This window comes from Ahaetulla prasina, chromosome 2, assembly GCF_028640845.1.
Source record: "Ahaetulla prasina isolate Xishuangbanna chromosome 2, ASM2864084v1, whole genome shotgun sequence".
In the NCBI taxonomy this organism is placed as follows: domain Eukaryota; kingdom Metazoa; phylum Chordata; class Lepidosauria; order Squamata; family Colubridae; genus Ahaetulla; species Ahaetulla prasina.
The window spans coordinates 199,025,327-199,053,235 of record NC_080540.1 but is presented as its reverse complement, the minus strand read 5'-3'; the positions used below and the strand labels follow the sequence as shown (position 1 = coordinate 199,053,235).

At 40.2% G+C, this 27,909-nt stretch overlaps 1 protein-coding gene across 2 annotated transcripts in view; it reads right to left on the bottom strand.

Moving 5' to 3' along the window:
• FBXO10 (F-box protein 10) overlaps window positions 1-27,909 on the bottom strand; it is a 44,952-nt gene that overhangs the window by 7,397 nt on the left and 9,646 nt on the right. For both annotated transcript variants that reach the window (XM_058171778.1, XM_058171779.1), the window contains 4 exons: window positions 14,392-14,541; window positions 11,953-12,089; window positions 3,753-3,823; window positions 900-1,052 (listed from right to left, as the gene is read on the bottom strand). In XM_058171778.1, coding sequence (XP_058027761.1) covers window positions 900-1,052; window positions 3,753-3,823; window positions 11,953-12,089; window positions 14,392-14,541 — 511 coding nt within the window. The remainder of the gene's footprint in view (window positions 1-899; window positions 1,053-3,752; window positions 3,824-11,952; window positions 12,090-14,391; window positions 14,542-27,909) is intronic.

The window sequence follows — 27,909 nt, the reverse complement described above, 5'->3', positions numbered from 1 at the left end:
AAATGCCATCTTCAGTGTACATCATAAGAAAACTATAAAAATAAAACAAAAACACACATCCTTCACATGCTATACAATTGAATTGAAAGCCCCTGATACTGCATTAATATTACACTATACTAGTCCACTAGTCCAAGGCTATATACCGGAGCAGAGTTCAAAATCCAAATCAGGTAGACTCAAATATCTATGACATCAGCTTTGAACACTGACAGACTAGTTGATACACCCTTGATTTAGTGGTTTTTTATATAGATACAAGGAATTTGGCCTTTTGTTCTTGCTTAGGCTCTCTAGGCCAACCTTGGCAACTTTAAGACTTGTGGACTTCAACTCCCAGAGTTCAATTCTGGGACTTGAAGTCCACAAGTCTTAAAGTTGCCAAGGTTGGAGACCCCTGCTCTAGGCTTCCCAGGAACAGCTCAGGTCTCCTGCACTTCTTAGCAATGGAAATCTCGAGGCTCAGGAATGGAAGACATCCATTTCTAAAGCTGGATTCAGGTATCAAAAACCAAAGGTCTTTGTCCTATTTTGACCTATCAGTAGGCTTGAACAGTGTATCATGCACAGAATTGTTCAGAAACCCTGCAGATGTAGAAGAGAAATCTCCATGGGAAAAAAGGCATGACTTCCTGTGACAATGATCTTCACCACAAGCCACAGAAGAATGAGATAACCTAAGTGATCCATGCACCAAATTCAAAAGATGTCACACAATCTAAAAATGTCTTTTGGATCTTCATGTTCTGCAAGAGAATCAGCAGCTACTACGGCCAGATTCTAATTACATTGATAGGCTTAAAACGGTTCCAGGTAGCATTAAAAGAAAAAACCAACAACCTGTATTTTCCAAATACATCCCACATTTCATTTGGAAAGGGGATTTAGAACAGGCTTACCATAAATGGTGTTTCCTTCTACAAGTCCTTTTCCTCGTTCTCCGATAACTACTCCATCTGAATAGCCACAGCAGATCAGGTTACTCCTGAGGACAGGATCTCCCCCACGACGGATATCTGCACCTCCCCACTGGTTCTCTCGGATGACATTTGCTAAAGTGCGGTATGAAAAACAGTCAGTAAGAATTCCTAAATGGCCATCTTCAAGAAGAATCCAGCATTTGATTTCTAAAGATATCCTAGGTGGAAATTCCATCAAGCCAACTCGATGTCATTCTTCTCGATACCATTCTTCTTTATGCCAAACCTGCACTAGTTTTATTATTTAAGATTGCTAGAGATAGGCTAGCCTATCATTAAAAAGTGCAGTTCAAAGCTCTGTGGCAGCCACTGTCAAGAGGAGACCAACAGGGAAATATAAAACAGAACAGCAAAGATTCTAATTTGCCATATACTCATAGCCTCTCTTAGTGGGGGAAATTAAAATATTGGGATTTGGGAGAGGCATTGTGGGAGGATTGGGGTTCTTTAAATCTGGCAAAGGCCTAATAGACTACTGCATTCTTTAAAAATCTTTGATTTCTGAAAATGTTGGGCAAATCTTTGTTTCCTCCTTTTGCATTTTCAGGAGCAAAATAAGTATTTTAAACTGCCCATTCTCCCACTCCACCCCCTAACCTCATCAACCAAAAAAGGTTTCTGTTCTCTGGAGGAAAGGAAAAGAAAGGAAGGAAGGAAGGAAGGAAGGAAGGAAGGAAGGAAGGAAGGAAGGAAGGAAGGAAAGGAAAGGAATTAGGCTTCCTTTTCTGACCTAGTTCTAAACCCCCATTAGTCTTCGTATACCATTTGGGAATTTGGGATGGGAATGCAGCCTTTAGCCTTTTCAAAATTGTAATGGCAGGCAACACACCATCTGTGGGCTCCACACAGCACTTGTTTTTAGCACTTTACTCCCAGGAGTAGGTACAGTAACTGTTCAGACCTGACATGCTGTCTTCAATCATACCTACTGTGGCTTCCTAGGCAGAGTACAAAGAACATCTGGAAAAGTTCCCCTATCTGCCTTAAATCTTCACAAAGGAAGCAATAGGTAGAGGCTGGCAACCAGAGAAGAGAAAGCACCACAACATATCTTTGCTCTAAACAAAGGCAGTGAAGCGAAGCACCAGTGAGCTACGAAATAAGTAGGTCAAGCAGCTTTCAACCAGGAACTCAGAAGATGGTTTTAGAAAGCATAACATCTCCCAATTTCAATTTTCAACAGGGGAAAAGAACCTTTGCTTACCTGCAGGATTAGTGTATACGACTTCAGTAACAGAGTGGTCAATGCCTGGATTGCACTACCTGACTCTGTGGTTTCTTCCCCAAACCCTCAAAACTTTAACCTTAGACTGTCTACTGTCGACTTCACCCCATTCCTAAGAGGTCTGTAAGGGCTATCACCAGCATGACTATCTTTATTTTATTTTATTTATTTGATTTGATTTTTATACCGCCCTTCTCCCGAAGGACTCAGGGCGGTGTACAGGCATAATAAAACCAACAATACAATATACAAGTTTAAAATACGATTTAAAAAACTTATTTTAAATTAGCCCCATGATTAAAATTTACCATGCTAAAAAACCCCGTTTAAGATTAATAAATTTACAATTAAAATCCCAATTTAAGCCAGCCCCGCGCGGATAAAAAGGTGAGTCTTGAGTTCGCGACGAAATGTCCGAAGGTCGGGTATTTGGCGTAAACCCGGGGGAAGCTCGTTCCAGAGTGTGGGAGCCCCCACAGAGAAGGCCCTTCCTGGGGCCGCCAGCCGACATTGTTTGGCGGACGGCACCCTGAGAAGTCCCTCTATGGGAGCGCACGGGTCGGTGGCAGGCATGTGGTAACAGCTGGCGGTCCCGTAAGTACCCAGGTCCTAAGCCATGGAGCGATTTAAAGGTCATAACCAACACCTTAAAGTGCACCCGGAAGGCCACAGGCAGCCAGTGCAGTCTGCGCAGGAGCGGTGTTACATGGGAGCTACGCGTAGCTCCCTCTATAACCCGCGCAGCTGCATTCTGGACTAACTGAAGCCTCCGAGTGCACTTCAAGGGGAGCCCCATGTAGAGAGCATTACAGTAATCCAAGCGAGAGGTAACGAGCGCATGAGTGACTGTGCATAAGGCATCCCGATCAAGGAAGGGGCGCAACTGCCGAACCAGGCGAACCTGGTGGAAGGCCCTCCTGGAGACGGCCGTCAAATGGTCTTCAAACGACAGCCGATCATCCAGGAGGACACCCAAGTTGCGCACCCTATCCTTTGGGGCCAGTAACTCGCCTCCAACAGCCAGCCGCGGCTGCAGCTGACTGAATCGGGGTGCCGGCATCCACAGCCACTCCGTCTTGGAGGGATTAAGCTTGAGCCTGTTTCTCCCCATCCAGACCCGTACATCTTCCCTGTCCTAATGCTCCCTTTTATTTGTATCCACCTCATGTATTCATAATCATGTCTGTACTTATATCTGATATCTAATACATGCTTGACAAAATGAATAAATAAAATAAATAAATAAAGTATAAGGTTTAGAGCAGTGGTGACAACCTTGGCAACTCCACCACATGGTCTTCAAGTCCCAGAATTCCCCCAGTCAGCAAGAAGTCCACATGTCTTAAAAGTTGCCAAGGTTGGACACCTATGGTTTAGAAAGAGATCCTATGTGAAATACTTTGAAAACTTTGCATCGATTTATTTTAGAGGATGAGGATTCAAAAGGAATGAAGCAATGCAGCAATTCAAATTAGAATACAATGCACTGAGGGTGACATCTTATTAGATTTAACATCCATCAAATATAAAATGTTGTCTTTTCCTACCTGTGATCTGGCCTCTTCCATTCTCATTCACAGCTATACCAGCAGCAAGACCCTGGAATATATGGTTCCCACTGGAGCAAAAAGAAAGGAACAACAGCCACTTTTTATAGGACATTCATGTACTTCCTTGACAAGTTTTCCCAGTAGTTCATATAGATCAAGAGATTCGACTGCAGCAATAGCAAAAAAACATAGATTTTTTTTTTTTTGCTCCGACATGTTTGCTTGCTTTCTTACATTTTTCCACAATCTTCACCTACATTTACATTTTTCATGATTCCCCAGTGGTTTGGCTTTCATTGTGCATGGCTTACCATTTTAGTTTAGATCAAGATTTATAATTTCGTGTTTAGTCTGAACAAGGCCCCTCTGGCTTGTTCAATAAACTAGTATTAAAACAATCCTATTGCTAGCATATTACAATACTATCTCCTTTTTACACCAGTTCCTTTCTTTTCTTAGGCCTTTATATAGATCAGATTTTTAGGCAGGTCAAGGTGAGTTAGTTTTCACAGCGGGCTGTGAAAATATTTACATACTCCTCACATCCTGGACATAAATTGTTTCAACTCCTACCCTCAAAACAACGCTACAGAGCACTGCACACCAGAACAACTATACACAAGAACAGTTTTTTCCCAAACGCCATCATTCTGCTAAACAAATAATTCCCTCAACACTGTCAAACTGTTTACTAAATCTGCACTACTATTAATCTTCTCATCGTTCCCATCACCCATCTCCTTCCACTTATGACTGTATGACTGTAACTTTATTGCTTGTATCCTTACAATTTATATTGATATTGTTTCCTGATTGCTTATTTGTACCCTATGACTATCATTAAATATTGTAAGTGTTGTACCTTGGTAAAGGTATCTTTTCTTTTATGTACACTGAGAGCATACGCACCAAGACAAATCCTTTGTGTGTCCAATCACACTTAGCCAATAAAAAATTCTATTGTATTCTATTCTAATGGAGTAGTTGCAATTAATGTGGGGGCAATAAAACAAAGAAGGCAAGATCTCAAGCATGGAGGGAAAAACCACAATGTCTAATACATACTCCTCGCATCCTGGACATAAATTGTTTCAACTCCTACCCTCAAAACGACGCTATAGAGCACTGCACACCAGAACAACTAGACGCAAGAACAGTTTTTTCCCGAAGGCCATCACTCTGCTAAACAAATAATTCCCTCAACACTGTCAAACTATTTACTAAATCTGCACTACTATTAATCTTCTCATCGTTCCCATCACCCATCTCCTTCCACTTACGACTGTATGACTGTAACTTTATTGCTTGTATCCTTACAATTTATATTGATATTGTTTCCTGATTGCTTATTTGTACCCTATGACTATCATTAAATATTGTAAGTGTTGTACCTTGGTAAAGGTATCTTTTCTTTTATGTACACTGAGAGCATACGCACCAAGACAAATCCTTTGTGTGTCCAATCACACTTAGCCAATAAAAAATTCTATTGTATTCTATTCTAATGGAGTAGTTGCAATTAATGTGGGGGCAATAAAACAAAGAAGGCAAGATCTCAAGCATGGAGGGAAAAACCACAATGTCTAAGTCTTCTTTTTGACTTTCCAAATGAATGGGTCCCCCCCCCTCTTGTTTTGTACGTTATAAACAGTTACAGTGAATGCTTATTCCAAACTTTGGGGAGTCTGCTTCATAGCTACAAAATTCAGTCTAGGGACTGAACATTTTTTTAAAAGGAGGGCGGAGATTCAGGAGATTCAGGGGAACCATGTAGATCTGCTGATCTCTGCCGTAAATAAACACTTGCTTTATTCTGAGGATGCCATTTGGTGTCACCTCTGGTATCAGAAAGTATAGAGCTACGCCCATAAATGTGATTCTGGATGATACAGGAGGCTCTTCTTTTAACCTTTTCCATTCATACTTAACCACTTGCAATGTTGCCAATCAACACAAAGACACCTTCATGATGATAGTCACAGTTACCTCATGGTAAGGGACCAAATTGATTCCCAACTTCAAAGGAAAGAAGGAGGACGCCACTCCATCATGGAAACCATGATCAAGTGCACTATCTCTTCCCATTTGCCTTATAGAGTAATCTTCCATGTGAGAGAAATCAACAGATTTTAGGCTTCTGAGATCTTTTTTTTCTGGGTGTGGATGCTAACCCAAGTTGACTGATGACAAGGAAGAACCAGTCTGCTGTAGAGGTTAATATGCTGACCTAGAAACCAGGAGACTGTGAATTCTAGTTCTGCCTTAGGCTATTGATATTGAAGGGGGAAACAGGAGGCGAAAGGAGTATTAGGTAAGTTTCCCGCCTTATTTATAAAAATAATAAAGGTGGGATAAAAAAAGCTAATAAATAATAAATAATAAAAAGAACAGCACTATGTTCTGCCAGCTCTTCCCTTGGTGCTTGCCAAACTCCTTGTTCCATTCGACTTAAAAAAGTATTTAAAAAAGAAATAGGAAGGCGGCCAGCATTAGCTTTTAGCATTATCTTTATTTGCAGCAATAAACATCCCTGCCTGTGAAGGAAAATATTTGGGGAATGCACAGCCATCTCTTCACATATTACTCCTTTTCCCCCTTCTAGTCCTACTCTTTGCAACTGATTGCCCCTTGAGTTTCACTTGAGTTTCCCAATTTCCTGAGATGTAAAAAAGGCCCGTAAAACATTTATTATTCAGCTGGAGGAATTTTTCAGTCGCAGTGCTGGGTGCCAGTTTAAATTAGGGTTATGCTGGGATTAAACGATATTTTTTAAACTGATTGTTACACTGTTATTTTTCAGGTACTGGTTAATATTGTGCTTTTATTATTTTTTGCTTGTACTAAATATTATTTCATACCAAATAAAAGTATTACTACTAAAACCTATCCTTCTAATAAGGGTGATCATACTTATCAGGAGAAGCATTTGGACAATATCCATCTCTCACGCTTTCAAGGCACAAAATACGGTCCTAGTCTCAAAAGATTGCCTACCACAGATAAACCACCAAGTGCTTCAAGGACCGTCTAACAAGATGCAAATGACCAGCTGTCTGCAAGGAATATAAATTCCACTCCCCACTATCCTGTCAGAGCGGAAGATGCTTCTTGGATGAGAAGCGAAACGTCTTCAAAAGAAAAAACAAGAAAGTCCAGTTGCCTCCAGAAAAAGCACATTTGGGACAACCATGACCTGGATGGCTGAGAATCTCTACAGACTTTTAGCTACACAATGTATTGTGTATACACTTGTTCATTGGAGTTGACGCATTCTAACGGAAAACTTTATAAGAATCCCAGCGGTGCAGCACTAGAATCAGGCACTTAATTTCCCGTTTTATAGGTGAGAAATACTGAGCCAAGAGATAAACCGTCGGTCATAGGAATTATTGTTTTCGATTTGTAAACATTTCTACAAATCATCCATAAACCTATCACTACAGGTAGTCCTCGACTTAGGACCACAACTGAGTCCACAATTTCTGTTGCTAAGCAAGACAGTTGTTAAGTGAGTTTTGCTTCATTTTACAACCTTTCCTGCCACAGTTGTTCAGTGAATCACTGCAGTTATTAAGTTAGTAACACAGTTGTTAAGTGAATCTGGCTTCCCCATTGACTTTGCTTGGCAGAAGGTTGCAAAAGGTGGTCACATGACCTGGAACTCTGCAACTATCATCAATATGAGTCAGTTGACAAGCATCTGAATCTTGATTATGTGACCATGGGGATGGTGCAAGAGTCGTAAGTGTGAAAAACAGTCACAAGTCACTTTTTTCAGTGGCATTGTAACTTCGGTCACTAAACGAACTGTGGTAACTCGAGAACCACCTGTAGTTCCCAATCTTCCTTCCACCTTCCCTTTGATTTCTGAATCAGGCTTTCTGAAGCCTGCTATTTTTGCAAAAGTTGATTAATTTTGTCTTTTCTTTAGTAAAATCCCTTTAGTAGCATCCTTTTGCTAAGGGTGGTGGGTGGACGATATATAGGAATCTGATGTATCAGGGGATGCATCACTTTGTGCACTGTAAAGGCATAACATCCTGGTTGCTGCTCTGGGCATAGAGAGCAAACAACAAAACCAGCTTCCCCATCCTTTGCAATATTTATTTATTTTCGAAGTGATAAACAAGTCAGTGCAGAAGGAGTTTTTGGAGTTCTTTGGAAGGTTTTAACAGCCACATGAAAGCAATGTGCTTTCTTGACAAATTATAGTGTTAAAAGAAAAATGGTTGCACTATTTGGTGAGGGCAATTTGCTTTCTGTAGAAAGGACAAAAGAACATAGCACAATGAGAACAGGTACAAGGCACTCTAAAAGTGAAAAAGCCACCTGGAAAAACATGAATAGTTTGTTTCAAGCAGGGTGAAAACTTCTAGAACCCAAATTAAGTGGAATATGCAATTCCAGGCCTGGAATACATCTAATCTGAGCAAAAAATGAATCTGGAATGGAATATCTCAGGTAGAGATCAAAGGAAAACTGATGATTCACGGCTTTCAGCTAACCAATGCCATCTGAGACAAGTCTTGCATTAAGAGGCCAACACTGCCAATCCAAAGAAGCTACGGTATATTTGACACAGTTGGTAGTTAAAATCCAGAAAGAATCACTTTCATTTTTTTGCTGTCTTCTAATTTGAAGATTTAGCTATACAATTCATTATCTAAGAAGCTTATAGCAAACATGATTCCTCACAAGCACAACTCTATGAGGGAGGTTATGCTGAGGCAAACAGTAACTAATCATCTTTTACTGAACCAATTACCACTAGCTGGGTTCTCACACAAATGGATGTGCAAAATTCAATCAATTCAGTAATCACCAAAAATTCTGGAATGTTTCATTTCTCCTCTGGACTATGCCAAATCTCTCCAGACCTTTGTTGGGTTTGGAGATTTCCAAAAATGGTCAAATGTCTGTCCCAATCCCCCTCATGGCGTATACTGGCAGAAGTTCAACAAAAGAGGAATAGAATGTTTCAAAGAACTCTATATTCTAATTCTAAATCATGGAATTTTCCACATCTCTAAGCTAAGATATAAACCAGCAAGTCATATGATGGCTTAGCATGTAGTGTGAATGCAACTACTAACTGGTCTATCAAACATTTTAAATTTGAACTGTCTCCAATTTGAAATGCCCTAGATCAAGATTGGGGCAGTAGCTTGGGGAGCAAAATTATTCATTTAACACTTGGAACAGGCCATTCTGATCATTTTGAGAATATTCTGAATTCAGAACACTTCTCATGTGATTGGAATGGCCAATTTGAACTCAAATGGGATGTCTCACATTTGAAGCAGTTCAAATCCAAAACATTTTGTACTTAGAAATATGAGACATAGACAGAACCTGGTTCTTAGTTTCACATTCTTAATTCTGATACTGTATTCTCTCTCTCTCTCTCTCTCTCTCCCTCCCTCCCTCTCTCTCCTTGCTATTAGAAAGGAGCAAGATTTTCTATATTGCTTTTCCCATTTTGCTATAGCAAAATAAAAGAATCATTTCTGTGTACTGTCCTAATGGAGGACAGAATATAATTTGTGTATTAGAGGATGAGGAACCAGAAGATTCTCTGGGGTATTTCTCTGATGCTTTGAATTAGAAAAGAAATCTTTCAGACCGCTCAGTAAAGGGTAAACAACAAAAGAAAACTTCCCAGTGCAATTTTCTTATATTTCTGAGAATGCCTCCTCCTGAAAACCCATGCATTTTGGAATATTGTTAGAAACATGGACCCAAGTGAGAATCTTTTTACTACATATAAGTCACTGGGGAACAATTAGTGTAGCAATACTTTCTTAGGCACAACAACACCTTGTGGAAATAGACTAAATCATCAATGGGGCTGCCTCTTGTTTTGTTCAGACACAAATAGATATCTTGATTTCAACAGACTTTTGTAAATGCTTGGCTACAGCTGCTGTTGACACAGTACTCAGGAAGGAAATTAAGTCTCCACTTTGAGCCGTTGATTCCTTTATGCATGTTTTCTTCCAGGTAGATTGCCTGTATCATTATCACTACCTTGGGCAGCTACCTATTTAGAAATCATACTCATTTGACAAGACTGATTCCCATTGGCTTTGGAGAACTCGTACAGTTTGTAGGTTTTTTTAAAAGTTTTCTCCCTTATCAAACTATTATGGTGGAATAAGCCATTCTCAAGCAAACACTTAAACCTCACTTGGTTGCAGCTGCTGCTTGGATCATCTCCCATTTGAATTTGAAGTCTAGCGCTCATATGAAAATGATACCATTCTCCACTCACGCTGGAAGAAATCAAATCCATAGAGTTGTCTCAGGGTTGAAAGATGCTTCACACAATGCTCCTGTGTGAATGAGGCAATGAAGTGAGAGTTGAAAAGGGCTTCTTGGATACTTTCCATGCAGCTTACAGGGGAAATGTACAACTCACAGTGATGGGGGGGGCGGCAGGGAAAGGAGTAAATATTAATAAAGAAGAATATTTAATGGGAATTGAATATTTAATTAAAGAATATTTAAAGTAGACCAAAAGACCCAACAACCCCAGAAGAAAAACTAGGAGTGATCAACATAAAATGTAAGGACTGCAACAACCAGTATGTAGGACAAACAGGCAGAAGACTGGCAGAACGCATTCACAAACACCAACTAGCAGTTAGAAGACATGATGAAAATTCTTTAATTTCGCAACATATAGGCAGATTTAATCATAGTTTCAATTGGGAAATTGTGACCATCCTAGACCAAGCCAAGTCCAAAAACACCAGGGAATTTCTAGAAGCTTAGCACTCCGATAAATCAGCCATCAATAAACACATACACATTAACAACATCTATAGGCTATGCAAAAGGGACCCAACCCAACCCAAAAAGGGACAAAAAGACTCCAGCACCTCTCCACCAACAATCAGCATCCAGATCACATAGATTAACTCCAAGGTTAACATCAGATCAACAATCAAGTAAACAATACCCCAATCAAGGAACTGCCAAAGAAGCCAACAGCGAACAGCCCAACCAAAGAATCTCTAAGACCACTCCCACCAACACTGACAGATAAGTGACTAGAACACAGATGTCAAACTCATGGCAACACATTGCCGTCATGTGACATATTGCGATGTTTTTTCCCCTTTGTGGGGCTGGGGTGGGCGTGGCCTGCGCATGACACATCTGGTCCGTGGGCACCCCTGCACTAGAATATAAACTGATAGCAAACTGCACTCCTTACTAGCACTGATGTTGCTATTTAGTTTGGGTAATGAAAGAAGCAAGCTCAGAGAGCACCAAGGATCCCTCATGGAGTAAATATTATTTTCTGCTGCCTGACAAGAGATCTCCTTACATTAAAAAAGCTACTGGGGCATAAATGGAGAGGAAGGGTGGGTATAAGGTAGACTGGGATGTGATCCAAAACATATGCTACTGAAATGAATATAGCTTGGGTTACAGATTAATTTAGAGCTCAGTTTACAAACTGCAATATGCCACAGTTTGCTTTAAATAATTTGATGAAACAAGCCAGATTGCCTAGGGTCACCATTTGAGTCCTAAATTATACTTTCTAAAATCAAACATTATGCTAAGCCAAAACTAAACATAAATCAAAAGAATATGTGAACTGTTGTGTTGAAGATGTATACCCTCAACTCAGTTTCCATATTTAAAGACAAATTAAATCAACTCAAAGTTCTTTTTTAAAAAAAAAACCCTACCTATTTTTTGCTAGGCTATGGTTCTGGAACACATAACTCTAGTAAGACACAGTATAGATCTTGCAAATCTAAAGGTCTTACAAAAAGATTGGCTGGAGATAATGGGGGTTGTTATCCAAAAGAAGAGGGGGCCATCAGGTGGAGAAGGCTGTTCTTCAGGATGGGACACACTACTGTCAGGCATGAAGGAGCACCCATTCCTGGCTTTGCTTAGGAACAATAAGCCACCTCTCTGGAAGCTCACCCATCATGTTTGAATGTCTCACTGAAGACTTTTTAATATGCTTATATTGGATTTCTAAGCACTTTTAATGAAAGCCACTCTCTGAAAGCATTATGCCATTGTCAAATGCCAAAGTGCCTCTTCGGAACTGTTAGAGAAGGCAACACATTTACTGTCTGCTCTTTAACAGAAGAAAGAGCCATTTCCTCAGTGAAGGGACAACCAAAGATAGCAAAAAAATAAAATAAAATGCTGCAACTCATATACCTACCTTACCAGAGGATTGCCATTATACAGAATGTAAATGCCAGCCTCCTTATTTCCATAGATTTGATTGCTACGGATGATGCCTTTTCCGTTGCCAAGGGCAACGATGCCAGAGCGAAGGCCACTGTGGATTCTATTACACTGCCACATTGTTTTATGCATGGTGGGGAGAAAAAAGAATAAAAGGAGAAGACAAGGGTGAGTGAAGTCTATCATACTAAATCAAAAACTTCAACATGCTTTCAGACCAAAACACCAAGTTCCTTAAATGCTAGAACCTATTCATTTCACAAAAATGTTTGTCCACTTCTGGCTCTTACTGAAGAAGGCCTGACATTTCAGTAGTCAGTAAACTATTGAATAGCAACTGAATGGAAAAAAATGAACGCTCTGATCAACATATCTCAAAATTCTCAGCTATTACCCAGTCTTTTCTTTTATGTACACTGAGAGCATATGCACCAAGACAAATTCCTTGTGTGTCCAATCACACTTGGCCAATAAAATTCTATTCTATTCTATTCTATTCTATTCTATTCTATTCTATTCTATTCTATTCTATTCTTAATTAGAACAGGGGTCTCCAACCTTGGCAACTTTAAGCCTGGAGGACTTCAACTCCCAGCTTTGCTGGCTGGGGCATTCTGGGAGTTGAAGTCCTCCAGGTTTAAAGTTGCCAAGGTTGGAGACCCCTGAATTCTAACATATGTCTTGCCTGTCATTTGTCATTCTCTGTCTCCACTTCTTAGCTCTTACTCTGCTCACAGATCATACAGTGCAGCAATTTCAAAATCAGGAACTCTCACAGAGGTGAGAAGCTCTTTGCTACTTCCCAGTTTCTCCACTGTGTTTTTAACTACATCTTCACAGCAGATATTAGCAAATGATCATATTTTATCTTAATTAGTGAAAAGTGTCTCCTGCTGATTTTGTAGGCACATGAACAAGCCCAGCAAGTGTTCATTCCTGATCAGTTGGCAATCAACCTCCAAGAGAGAATTTACATTTACAAAGGACAAAATCAAATAGCTACCTCAAAATTTAAGAATGCATGGCAATGGAAGCTAAAACGGTAAATGTAAGCAGAATTATTAAACAGCTTGCGGTCTCCTACATTAAGAAGAATCAGAAGATTGAGTAGTTCGGCATTAAATTGTAATTTCTTGCACATGCTCCAGACATAAAAGCATATATCCAATCAAGTCATTATGGAAAATATTTGTTTCAAGTTTCAAAGGCTCTGTCTTGGGTTCAAAATGATCCCACTATTCTGTTTTAAGCTTCAACTGCTCTGGATTCAAACTCTGAAGAACCTGTTTCAACCTCAAAAACAATTGTGTCAACCTTGAAAAAGAGTTACTCTAAGCACAAAATACTGTCACGATGTTCAGGACAATGTTAGAATATTACTTATATTATTACTCACTTAAAAAAACTGATTACTTGAAGTTTGGAATATTTTATATCTCTCTGGTCCTTAAATATCAGATGCATTATATCTGACCCCATTATTGCATGCTGCTTTTATGTTGAGTATATCTTGAACTGATGATTCAGGGCAGCATTTCTCAAACTTTGTTCATCCATGACCGCCCCTTCTGACCTTGGTTCGCTCTTGTGGTCCCTCTGTCCAGGTTCCATTACTTGATATGGACATGGGACAACAACTGTGTGTCTTGTGGAATTCACAAAACTGTATTTGCAGTGTAGTACATTTTGCTTTTCTGTGTCTCTCTTAGTATGTACCATGGCCCCACTGCATGTTTTTCACCTGTGGCCCCAAAACATCTTAAGGCCTCTAGGAGGCTGAATAGCCCCTGGCTGAGCTGATCTAGCAGACAGTTCAGGTTGTGAGAATCATCATGAGATGCATCAAACTCCAATCACGATTTATAACACTCATATAAATGTCTCCTCCCTAAAACGAAGTTGGCTGCCAGAAATACAACAAGGTCTATCTGTTTGCCTCGATCCACCATCCATGATTCAACTATGCACAGTACAGGAAAGAGCTTTTCACTGTTGAACACATGGATTGGATTGGTTTGGATTAGATTAGATGCCTACTTGATTTATAATCAGCTCAGTACTGTCTTTTACATTAGGAATGTTTTAAGATGCTGGACTATCTATAAGCTTAGTATTTTAGCACCAGAAGGTGCAATGCTGAATGAATAATTTTCAGATACGACAAAGCTGTCAACCAAAAATTATCACCTATGCTGCAGTCAAAGAATGCATGAAAGAAGTGAAAAGTTGGAGAATGTGAACTGTCAATTTCCTTTGCTTCTTCATTCCTCCTCACACAGGCCTTTTTTTTTCTAATAGGGATACCAAGCAGAGAAATATCAGAGTGGGGGGATCTATAGCAGGAGGTTTATCTGCTGCTTCTTCTCTATAAATATCCAATGCCCAGTCAAATTTAAAAAAAAATCATCAATACCAGGATTAAAGGGTTAGCTCCCTTCCGAATGTCTACTCCTGCTTCACAATTGGAATGGATGTTATTGTCTGCAATCAAGCCACCTGCACCAAGACGCAGAAATATCCCTGAGGTCTTGCAGTGGTGAATGTCATTCTTGAGCATAATGATCTGAAAGAGGGAAGACAGAATGAGTTAGATTTATTCACCGAAAAGATTGCAGGCAGGCCAAACGAACAGTGCAGGAATGACCTTGTAACTTAATATACAGTAAGTACCAAAATATGGCTGTACTAACTCTGATAGGGTCTGATATTTTCCACTGAGTGTCTTTCAGGCAGGCCGTTTTCTCGGTATAATACAGGATTTTCCAACCTTGGCAATTTTAAGAGGTGTGGACTTCAATTCCCAGAATTCTCCAGCCAGCTTTCTAAAAACCATTTTCTGAATTCCTGGGTTGAAAGCCGTTTGACCTACTTATTTCCTAAACTCACAGGTGCTTCACTTCATTGTTTTTATTTCGAACGAAAACATTCTTTCTGAATGAGACTACTCCATTTTGCTCTGGCATTCAAGTTAAAATCTTTTTTTTTTTAAGGAAAAGAAGCGAAATATACATTTTGCCTTAGAAAATACTTAAAACACGAATTGCTGTTTATGTAACACCCAAGAAAAGTCATGCTCCAAGAAAATGTGATGATCTCCTTCAAAAGCATACAATTGATAAATTAATGGTTTTGCTAAAATAGAAACACATTAAGAAGAGGTTTTGAAACTTTAAAAGATTGCAATTCCCTAATATGAATTGCCATGGAATACAATGCAATATAATACAATTGCCATGGAATACAATTAAATAACAAGTACAGGTAGTCCCCAACTTAGGGTACTTCACTTAGTGACCGTTCAAAGTCACGACACAGAAAAAAGTGATTTATGATCACGGTTTTCACACGACCATTGCAACATCCCCAAAGACATGTGATCAAAATTTAGATGCTTGGCAACTGACTCATATTTATGACGGTTGCAGTGTCCCAGAGTCATGTGATTACCTTTTGCAACATTTCCACAAGGAAAGTCAATGGGGAAGCCAGATTCACTTAACAGCCATGTCACTAATTTAACAACTGCAATGATTCCCTTAACAGCTGTGGCAAGAAAGGTCATAAAATGGGGCATAATTCACTTAACAAATAACTCACAACAGAAAATGTGGGGTCAATTGTGGTCATAAGTCAAGTTTTGACAGACAATTAGGGATAGTCATCTTCCAAAACCTCCACCAAATTTTGCTCCAGGCTTCACTTTAGTCCAGTTAAAACAAGAATGAGATTTGATAGCATTCCTGCTTTGCCTGAAGAAATTTGATCAGCTTTTAAAATCTTCAACTTCCATAAATTGCTTATAACACACCAGGAGGAATGATTCCCCCTCCTCTCCATTTTGAAAGTTTCTGCATTATGAGATGTTTTTGCATATGGAGCAATAGATTCCAAAACTGACACATTATTTGTCAGTTTTGGCTTCACTTCTGAAAAATGAGGGCCTCAGGAGTCATTAAATGAGCCAAAGGCAAAAGGTTTACCTTTTGTATGTCACCTAGAAGGCTGAGTGGAAGACAGTACAGTCACACATGCAGAAAAATGGTAGGAATCCATATTTGTAGTGGACACTTATTTGCTGGGACAATTTTATTTGACAAAGAGCTTATGGTTTAGAGCTAACTGACTTACAAAACAAGAGGATGCTGAAAGCAAATACATATTGCCCTGAGATTTAATTTACACACAGCTGAAAAAAAAATTAAATCCGGGCATTGGTTTATTTGAGCAAATAAGTGGTTTAAATATGCATGCATGTAATTCTTTTCCAGTCCAATAAACCTTTAAAGTTTAAACCCTTGCCTGACAAGCGTAAAGAAACAAATCTACAAATTGCAATATTCTTGCCTTAGCGAGCAGCGCATATCAAAGCTGATAATGAAATTACAATCTCCTTTATGTGCTCATTTAAAAAGATGGTTGGCCTCCCCTTCCAATCGGTTAATTAAAATGCAGGCAGAAAAGACAGGCGGCTGTGCTCCTCTCCCTATTAGTCACTCACTGCTAACCTGGCACAGAGGTCAAGCCCTGATTAGAATATTAAGCTGGCAATCCAGCATATTAACAGAAAAGACTGCCCTTATCCCAGCAGAGTAATAGACTGACAGGTGTTTACAGCTATCTTAACTTTGATTGTGATGGATCAGCTTCGGAAGCTTACAGAGAGGTTGGCTTCTCAACTCACTCAGTTGGATCTCACAGTTGCTAGCCTGGGAATATGGGCATTCAGCCAGTTTTCTCCTGATGCCTTCTTTTTACATGTGCTGGGAAGGAATTCCCATGGTTTATCTAGCACGCTCAGTAGCTATGGATGGTTGATCTAGATCAGGGGCGTCAAACTCGATTTCATTGAAAGTTGTGTTTGACCTTGGGGGCCTGGGGTGGGTGTGGCCAGAGCGGGCATGACTTGGTCGATGTCACTCATGTCAGGGGCGCCTCTGGCAGCCCGAGAGCTCCGCCAGTGAAAACAGGCTCCCGAGCTCTGTTTCTGGCTGTGAAGGCCTCCTGCAACCCTCTGCCAGCGAAAACAGAGCTCAGGAGGGCTGCCCTTCTGAGCTCCGTTTTCGCTGGCAGAGGGTTGCAGGAGGACATCACAGCAAGAAACGGAGCTTGGGAGCCCGTTTTCGCTGGCAGAGGCACCTCGGGCTGGTCCCACACTGTTTCCAAGGTGGCTCTGCGGTCCAGATCTAAGCACCCCATGGCCCGGATCTGGCCCCCGGGCCTTGAGTCTGACACCCCTGGTATAGATTGTCTACTGGTTACTGATTTACAAACTTGGACAATCACCTCTTCATTCTGGCAGGCAGTCAATAGAAACACTAAGAAATCTCGAAAACTCTTTTGATCTATCCACAATTAGATATGAAAACTGAGAAAAATCTCCATGTTCAGAGACAATGAAACACTTCATCTCAGAGGAAAAAAATGAGGGAAATGATCATGTTACTCTGATTCCCTGAGATATTCTTTCCAAATATGATCTTAGGACACTGGAGGACCCATCCCAAATTTCAGTCAAAGCAGAATTCCACTCTAAACCATCCCTTGCTTCCATTGTATCCAGGGCCCAGTCAGCCCTCTTTTCCAAGATGGAGTCATTTTCTGACCAGAAGCCATCTTGTTGGATTATAGCACCTTCGTTAACTCTCAACAGGCACAAATTGGAGGTTCTCTAAGATTTATGCCTTCTGCATGACAACAGGTGGAGATTGTGGCTGAGACAAAATGTTTTTGCAGCTTTAGCTAAGGTGCCAATTTTATTTGACAAAGAGCTTATGGTTTAGAGCTAACTGACTTACAAAACAAGAGGATGCTGAAAGCAAATACATATTGCCCTGAGATTTAATTTACACACAGCTGAAAAAAAAATTAAATCCGGGCATTGGTTTATTTGAGCAAATAAGTGGTTTAAATATGCATGCATGTAATTCTTTTCCAGTCCAATAAATCTTTAAACCCTTGCCTGACAAGCGTAAAGAAACAAATCTACAAATTGCAATATTCTTGCCTTAGCGAGCAGCGCATATCAAAGCTGATAATGAAATTACAATCTCCTTTATTTAAAAAGATGGTTGGCCTCCCCTTCCAATCGGTTAATTAAAATGCAGGCAGAAAAGACAGGCGGCTGTGCTCCTCTCCCTATTAGTCACTCACTGCTAACCTGGCACAGAGGTCAAGCCCTGATTAGAATATTAAGCTGGCAATCCAGCATATTAACAGAAAAGACTGCCCTTATCCCAGCAGAGTAATAGACTGACAGGTGTTTACAGCTATCTTAACTTTGATTGTGATGGATCAGCTTCGGAAGCTTACAGAGAGGTTGGCTTCTCAACTCACTCAGTTGGATCTCACAGTTGCTAGCCTGGGAATATGGGCATTCAGCCAGTTTTCTCCTGATGCCTTCTTTTTACATGTGCTGGGAAGGAATTCCCATGGTTTATCTAGCACGCTCAGTAGCTATGGATGGTTGATCTAGATCAGGGGCGTCAAACTCGATTTCATTGAAAGTTGTGTTTGACCTGGGGGCCCTGGGGTGGGTGTGGCCAGAGCGGGCATGGCTTGGTCGATGTCACTCATGTCAGGGGCACCTCTGGCAGCCCGAGAGCTCCACCAGTGAAAACAGGCTCCCGAGCTCCATTTCCGGCTGTGAAGGCCTCCTGCAACCCTCTTCCAGCGAAAACGGAGCTCAGGAGGGCTGCCCTTCTGAGCTCCATTTTCGCTGGCAGAGCGTTGCAGGAGACCATCACAGCCAGAAACAGAGCTCGGGAGCCCGTTTTCGCTGGCAGAGGCACCATGGGCTGGTCTCTCACTGTTTCCAGAGTGGCCCTGTGGTCCAGATCTAAGCAGCCCATGACCCGGATCCGGCCCCCGGGCCTTGAGTCTGACACCCCTGGTATATATTGTCTACTGGTTACTGATTTACAAACTTGGACAATCACCTCTTCATTCTGGCAGGCAGTCAATAGAAACACTAAGAAATCGCGAAAACTCTTTTGATCTATCCACAATTAGATATGAAAACTGAGAAAAATCTCCATGTTCAGAGACAATGAAACACTTCATCTCAGAGGAAAAAAATGAGGGAAATGATCATGTTACTCTGATTCCCTGAGACTTGTTCTTTCCAAATATGATCTTAGGACACTGCAGGACCCATTCCAAATTTGAGTCAAAGCAGAATTCCACTCTAAACCATCCCTTGCTTTCATTGTCTCCAGGGCCCAGTCAGCCCTCTTTTCCAAGATGGAGTCATTGTCTGACCAGAAGCCATCTTGTTGGATTATAGCACCTTCGTTAACTCTCAACAGGCACAAATTGGAGGTTCTGTAAGATTTATGCCTTCTGCATGACAACAGGTGGAGATTGTGGCTGAGACAAAATGTTTTTGCAGCTTTAGCTAAGGTACCAACTTTTGCCTTTTATGGGAGAGAGACACTCTTGACCTGTGCCCTCATTAATTTAAGACTGGATTACTACAACACGTTCTACCTGGGACTGACTTTGAAGACTATTCACAAACTGCCAACTAGTACATTGTACAGCCGCCCACAGGCTGGTGGGCAGGAGTCATATCAACAGTATTACATTGACGTTGCATTGGCTGCCAATATGTTTCCAACTACAATTCAAAGTGCTGGCTTGATTACACTACATGTAAGCAGACAGACAGAACTGAAGAAGCTTCTTGGATGAGAAGTGAAACATCTTCAAGGAAAAACAAAGGAAGTCCAGTTACCTTTTGAATATGCACTTTTGAGATAACCATGACCTGCATAACTCTCCACAGACGTTTCAATTTGTTGTTTTTAATATTCTTGGGGGATCTTTTTTTAAAAAAATTATGACAGCAGCCCCGAGTCTCTTGATTGGGATATAAATTTTATATAAGTAAAATAAATAAGTAAAAACTGTGCAAATAGATTCCCACCGTTTTTCTAGTCACACAACACCAATACCCTGAGTTTATAAATCTGGCATTCCATTAGTGGCAAGCCACAATCATGAAAGCATGACTGGCTACTGCCATCTCCTATTCTAAATTCTACTTCACATGGTTGTTATGATGCCAAAAAGGAGGCAAGTAGGAACAAGGGCAGGAAAAATGAAATGGATAGAACAAAAATAATGGATAGAACTTCACACAACCTTTACCTAAACTTCATTATCATATTACATAAAAATAAAATAAATTAAAAACAAAACAAAACAAAACAAAATAAAATAAAATAAAATAAAATAGGCCTTTTGGATGTCCAAATAATCATTAAATTCAATTAACTCAGCACCTTCAAGATTCAAGGTGCTGTTAGTTGAGAAGGTGACTATGCATAGGCTATGTAGCAATGTCAATTTTTAATTGGATTTTCACATGTAGACCTGGTCTTTCAGGCCTGACAGTTAAATCACCTGACTGAAAACCTCTTATGGACCTTTTGCTGAAATTAGAAAAAAAGTGAACTGGTGATTTATAGGTTTCCTGATTAAAAAGGTTTGATTATGAGAAGAGGATAATGGTGCAATTTTAATGACTGTGGACCAGAAGTCACTTTTTTATATATGTTTTCCCCCTTTTTTTCTATTTCTTTTATCCTTTTCTTACTTTTTCACTTCACGTTACTCTTCTTTCTTTTCTTTAATCTTATATTATTTCATGTTTAACTCTGAATTTTTAAAATAATATTTTTAAATGTTTCACTTCTTTAAAACCAGAGAGAGAGAGAGAGAGAGGGAGGGAGGGAGAGAGGGAGAGAGAGGGGCTGTTGAATCACTAAATATGTAAAACAAATCCACCTCCTGTCACCGAGAAGTAAATTTGAACATGATGAGCATAGGCATGGAACAAAAAAACATTGTGAAGAAGCCTTTTTCTGAGCCTGCCCATGCAAAGCAAAAGAAAGTTTCCAGTTTGCTGTGCTTTAAATGAAATGGAAGCCCGTGGCTAATGGGATGAAAAGCCCAGGGTTATGCACAGAGGCGCAGAGCTGTTTTGCCAATCATGCACGGCTACTTCTCCTTCAAGTCTTTTGCTCCTTAGCGATTCTGCGATGCCTGACTTATAGCAGAAGACACGAAATTCATCCTTGCATCAAATGGGCAGGTATTTTAAAAATGTAAATAGCACCTGCTGGGACAGTCTGATAATGGCACCAGCAGGAGGCTTCCTTTCAATGCAAATATCGGTTTTGAAGGAGGAGTTTCTCTCTAGATTGCAGGAGGGAGCTTAAATTAGCTCCCCACATCTGCTCAGATCTTCTTTATTGTCAGCCTCCTCCCCATGGTACAATCTGTATTTGAAGGGGGTGGGGGAGGAAAAAAACCCAGCAAGCTAGCTGTGAAGACACATTTGCCTTCATGCTCAGTTTAGCTTCTGCCAATGTATCATAAGGATTCAGGCTCAGATGCAATTCAAAGGATATTGCATATTCTCTCGTTTCAGCTTCCCAGTTTCATCATCTTGGAACACTGAACCTTCTCCTGTTTGCCATTTCGAGTGACAAAACCCAGTTCCCAACTGGGTTCTATCATATCGCAAGATCTCAAATGGACAGCTAACATCAAAAACATCATTAAAAAAGGACAACAAAGAATGTTCTTTCTGCGCCAACTCAGTAAGCTCAAACTGCCCAAGGAGCTGCTGATCCAGTTCTACAGAGGAATTATTGAGTCTGTCATTTGCACCTCTATAACTGTCTGGTTCGGTTCTGCAACCCAACAAGAAAAACACAGACTTCAGAGGATAATTAGAACTGCAGAAAAAATAATTGCTACCAACTTGCCTTCCATTGAGGACCTGTATACTGCACGAATCAAGAAGAGGGCCGTGAAAATATTTGCAGATCCCTCGCATCCTGGACATAAACTGTTTCAACTCCTACCCTCAAAACGACGCTATAGAGCACTGCACACCAGAACAACTAGACACAAGAACAGTTTTTCCCAAGGCCATCACTCTGCTAAACAAATAATTCCTCAACACTGTCAGACTATTTACTGAATCTGCACTACTATTAATCGTTTCATAGTTCCCATCACCAATCTCTTTCCACTTATGACTGTATGACTATAACTTGTTGCTGGCAATCCTTATGATTTATATTGATATATTGATCATCAATTGTGTTGTAAATGTTGTACCTTGATGAACGTATCTTTTCTTTTATGTACACTGAGAGCATATGCACCAAGACAAATTCCTTGTGTGTCCAATCACACTTGGCCAATAAAATTCTATTCTATTCTATTCTATGTAAAACGGGGGAGGGGGGGCAGGAGGAAATGCACTGGATGAGAAGACTTCTAACCTTTTAAGCAATGCCAAGTCAAAAGATATTTCAGCAGATGGATGTTTTCAGACAGGAGTCTGAAAAAAATGGAATATTTTGTTTCTTGATCTGAAAAAAATGAATATTTTGTTTCCTGGTTGGCCATTCCATCCTGATGACTCAAAATTTAAATTTTGATTAAGCTAAATAAATGATACCTTTAAGGCACTGGACAAAGAGTAGAAGGATTGTAAGTTCTAGTCCTATTTTAGGCATGAAAGCTAACTGAGTGACCTTGGGCCAGTTACTCAATCCCAAGAAGAAGGATTCAGGCTCAGATGCAATTCAAAGGATATTGCATATTCTCTCGTTTCAGCTTCCCAGTTTCATCATCTTGGAACACTGAACCTTCTCCTGTTTGCCATTTCGAGTGACAAAACCCAGTTCCCAACTGGGTTCTATCATATCGCAAGATCTCAAATGGACAGCTAACATCAAAAACATCATTAAAAAAGGACAACAAAGAATGTTCTTTCTGCGCCAACTCAGTAAGCTCAAACTGCCCAAGGAGCTGCTGATCCAATTCTACAGAGGAATTATTGAGTCTGTCATTTGCACCTCTATAACTGTCTGGTTCGGTTCTGCAACCCAACAAGAAAAACACAGACTTCAGAGGATAATTAGAACTGCAGAAAAAATAATTGCTACCAACTTGCCTTCCATTGAGGACCTGTATACTGCACGAATCAAGAAGAGAGCCGTGAAAATATTTGCAGATCCCTCGCATCCTGGACATAAACTGTTTCAACTCCTACCCTCAAAACGACGCTATAGAGCACTGCACACCAGAACAACTAGACACAAGAACAGTTTTTAGGCCATCACTCTGCTAAACAAATAATTCCTCAACACTGTCAGACTATTTACTGAATCTGCACTACTATTAATCGTTTCATAGTTCCCATCACCAATCTCTTTCCACTTATGACTGTATGACTATAACTTGTTGCTGGCAATCCTTATGATTTATATTGATATATTGATCATCAATTGTGTTGTAAATGTTGTACCTTGATGAACGTATCTTTTCTTTTATGTACACTGAGAGCATATGCACCAAGACAAATTCCTTGTGTGTCCAATCACACTTGGCCAATAAAATTCTATTCTATTCTATTCTATGTAAAACGGGGGAGGGGGGGCAGGAGGAAATGCACTGGATGAGCAGACTTCTAACCTTTTAAGCAATGCCAAGTCAAAAGATATTTCAGCAGATGGATGTTTTCAGACAGGAGTCTGAAAAAAATGGAATATTTTGTTTCTTGATCTGAAAAAAATGAATATTTTGTTTCCTGGTTGGCCATTCCATCCTGATGACTCAAAATTTAAATTTTGATTAAGCTAAATGATACCTTTAAGGCACTGGACAAAGAGTAGAAGGATTGTAAGTTCTAGTCCTATTTTAGGCATGAAAGCTAACTGAGTGACCTTGGGCCAGTTACTCAATCCCAAGAAGAAGGATGCAAGGGGAAACTACTCTTGAAAACTTTGTCCAAAAATACTGTATGAATTGGTCCATGTAGTCACCTGGAATCAAGACAGGTTCAAAAGAAACAGCAAAAAACGTCACCTTAAGGCTGAATTCTTGCATTGCATTAAGCCAATGGTTTACTTAATCTTGGTCAGTGACAACCAGAAAACGTGTATATTAAACCAGAAACTCTGAATTACAAAACATCAGTATTGGGTTTGTAGAAAACACCATCCAACCCAAACAAATCACATTATGGCTTAACACATGTGGGACTACTGTATCTTAGTATACAAGAACAGCCTCACTTCTATCAGCAAAGGCATTTCTCTCTGCTTGCTAATTCCAATAATATCTTTGGTGTATCAAACATATGAAAAAATACATCACCACCACTCCTTGTACTGTGCAGTGCAGCTTCAGAGTAAGCTTAAAGTTCATTTCCATAATATATCTAAGAATCCAAGGCAGGGTGGATTTGATTTAAAACAAGTCAATTTAAATCATGATTTAGATCACTAGTAAAAAGGCTTGATTTAAATCAACTTGATTTAAATCATAATTTTTAAAGAGCAACTATCATCTCTGTCCCACAGTGGATCCTCCTCTGACCCACTGTTGACTCACCAACAGTCCTAATATTGCAGAATATACAGCTTCATGCTACATAACTAAGCTCCATTTCATGCTGAATAAACTAAATTATTAATGTATCTTAAATAGAAAATTATCTTTAGATAGATTTTTTTATTCCAAAAGCATTTTATTAAAATAAATTTAATAAAAATCAAAAAAATCCGATTTAAGTAAAAAAAATATCCTTTTTTAAATCGATTTTTATCCACCCTGATCCAAGGTGATGCTAGTCACCACTGAACTATGCATAGGAAAACAAAGATACCTTTTTAGCAGAAATCATCCCCACAAGGAGCCTGTCATCCACCCTAGCTTAGGCCTGGAGAAAAGTCAGATTTCAAGGGCCCAGTTAAATAAGGTCAGAGAGGGGAGATCCAGATCTCTGGAAGGATGCCATTCCAGAGAAGAGGGGCTGTGGCAGATGCTCTCTTTCTATTAGAAAACCAGGTGAGTCAGAAATTAGATACCCAGATATCAGAAATCTCCCCAATCCCCTTAGCAGCTATCTTTCCTTGGTTTCCCAGCAATAAAGTCAGAATCAGAAGCAACAACATGAAATCTTTTGAGAATGAATGGGAGTGAGTTTCTCACACATTCTTTCAAGTCTTGTAAATACTGTGAATTAAATATAAATCAAGATAAGACAGTCCATGGGACCGATATAAACAAAGCCTAAATCAAAGCATATCATTAAGGCCTTTTCATCTCCCTACTCTTTGAAGTAAAATTATTGCCTTGAAACACAGAAAATGTAAGTCTAACCACAAGCCATTTTCACCTAAGAACAATATAGCCATCAGGAACGGCATAGGAATCCCATGTTAATGGGTCACTCCAAAGCCAAGCCAACTCCAAACATCCAAATTTTGGGCTTAGACATCTTAGAACTACGCCAGGGGTAGGTTCTAAATTTTTTTACTACCGGTTCTGTGGACGTGGCTTATTTTGTGGGTGTGGCTTGATGGTCATGTGACAATGGGTGTGGCTTGGTGGTCATGTGACTGGGTAGGCGTGGCCAATTCAATGTCTCTCATGTCAAGGGGTACCTCGCCTGGCCCCTCCCCTCCCAGCCATTCCTTGTCACACCCAGCCTCAACGTATCTATAGTTCTGCAAAAATGTTGTTCACCTTTTTGCAACTTTATTATCTACATACTATAGACTCCAAACTTGGCCACTTTAAGACTTATGGACTTCAACTCCCAAAATTCCTCAGCCAGAATTCCTTTGCTGTCTTAAAGTCTTAAAGTGGCCAAGGTTAGAGATCTCTGCTATAGATGCACTTTCATAGACCACTGAAAGGAGGAAATGGCTCACATGCTTTGCCCAAGAGTGTGATAGGCAACAGTCTTTTAAGGGGCTGCTAGAAAGAAGGGGGGGGAGTATTTTCCAAAGCACCAGAAGGCAAAACAAGAAGCAATGGATGGAAACTCAACAAAGAGAGAAGCAACCTAAAACTAAGGACAAACTTGCTGACAGTGTGAACCTATATAGGTTTCAGTCATAATTTCACATATAAAATAGCCATTCATGTAATACAACCTGCATATTGTTCAAAACAATCATTATTATTATGGCTGAAGTTTGACAACAAGCCTAAAATCCCCATTCCCTCCCCACTCCAGGGGAAGGTTACTTCAAAATCCCCATTTCCTCCCCACCCCACTAATCTGTTCTGGGAAGGAATCAAACTCCCCCCTCTTCATTTCCCAAATAAAATATCCCAGATAATTAAGGAATAATCAAGCTGCTAGCAAGGAACCTGCCTGGAATTCCACATTCCTGCCAGCTGCATAAAGGAAACTTTGTAAGCAGAAAACAGCTACTGGTGCTTACAGATAATATAAAGTGGAAGCCGGAAGTTCGGCTCCATTTACAAGCAGGCAGAAAACTCATTCAAGACAGGATACTTCACAATGGAAATCGCCCAAACCTTTTTAGAAACACAAAGCCCATGTTGCACAAACCCCAAAACTTCAAAAACATTGAACCATATAAGAATTCCTCCTCTTATCCAATTTGTTGTTCAGCTGACCCAGAAAAGAGCTTCTAGCCGCTCTGTCAATTTAAAACAACAGCGTTTCCCCCCTCCTTCTTCTTTGCCAAGCGATCTCCTGGCTGAGAAGCAAGCCGATCAGTTGGGAGGCTTCTTGGCTTCTCAATTTAAAGGGACGGTGTCTTGGGTTTTTTTCTCTCTTCTTCAACAAATGAGTCTTGATTTTTTCCTTCTAGCTGATCAGCTGGGAGTCAGGAGGCAGCAATAGATTAGGGGCGGGGCCAGGCAGAATTTTTACTACCGGTTCTCCGAACTACTCAAAATGTTTACTACCGGTTCTTGCGAGCTGGGGAGAACCAGTAGCAACCCGCTACTGAACTACGCCGACTTAAGTCTGACCTAAGCATAGTACATAAAATTATCTACTACAATGTCCTACCTGTCAATGACTACTTCAGTTTCAACCACAACAATATATGAGCAAATAATAGATACAAACTCAAGGTAAACCGCTCCAAACTTGATTGCAGAAAATATGATTTCAGTAACAGAGTGGTCAATGTCTGGAATGCACTACCTGACTCTGTAGTTTCTTCCCCAAACCCCCAAAACTTTAAGCTTAAACTGTCTACTGTTAATCTCACCCCATTCCTAAGAGTGTAAGGGGCCTGCATAAGTGCACCTGCGTGCCTACCATCCCTGTCCTAATATTCCTTTTTACTTATTCTTTTCATGTATTCAAATTATGTTTATACTTTTACCTGTTATCTTATATATGATTGACAAATAAATAAATAAATCTCTGCCACCTCACCCCCAAAGAAAGCTGTCACCATGTTATCCCTCTGCTCTTTCCTGCATAAGAAGCTTGGCCCCCTCGAGGGAGTCTTTACACTGCTTACCTGAGGCAAGGCATTATTATATTGCAGTTGTCCTGGAGGATTAGTGACAACAAATCCTGGGATTCAGCTTTTATTTCCATCTATTTGCTTCTCACGTATCCACCTGACTACAAACCTACAATAATTTTTTCAATAAATAGGACCATGAGCCTCTATCTGATCCTTAGGCAAACAGTCCACAGCAAAGGGCTAGTTCTAAATGCCCCAAGGCTTGCTAAACAGAGGGCAATAGTGTGGCTGCCAGATGGCTGAAAAGACTCAAGGAGGCTTTAAGACATAAATCTTGTGCAGCTACTCCTTTCCCTTCCGCAGCCCCTATCCAAATTCTCTTGCCAGGGGGCCTCAATTTTTTCTCAGTAGAAGCAACAACCCAGGAGGGCTCTCAGGACCTGGCCTTTGTTTCCAAGTTCTGCCTCTGAGAAATGATTCACACAGTGCCTCCTGCACTAAATAAGGCACCCGTCGGTATCGTGAAGTGGGATTTGCAAAAGAAGAATGACATGACCAAGGTCAATTCCCCAAACTCAGTGCAGAATTGCAAAATTCACTGTGTTTTAAAGAGTAAATATATGTGTGGGTGAGTGCCGGCTGCGAGTGCGCGCACTAGG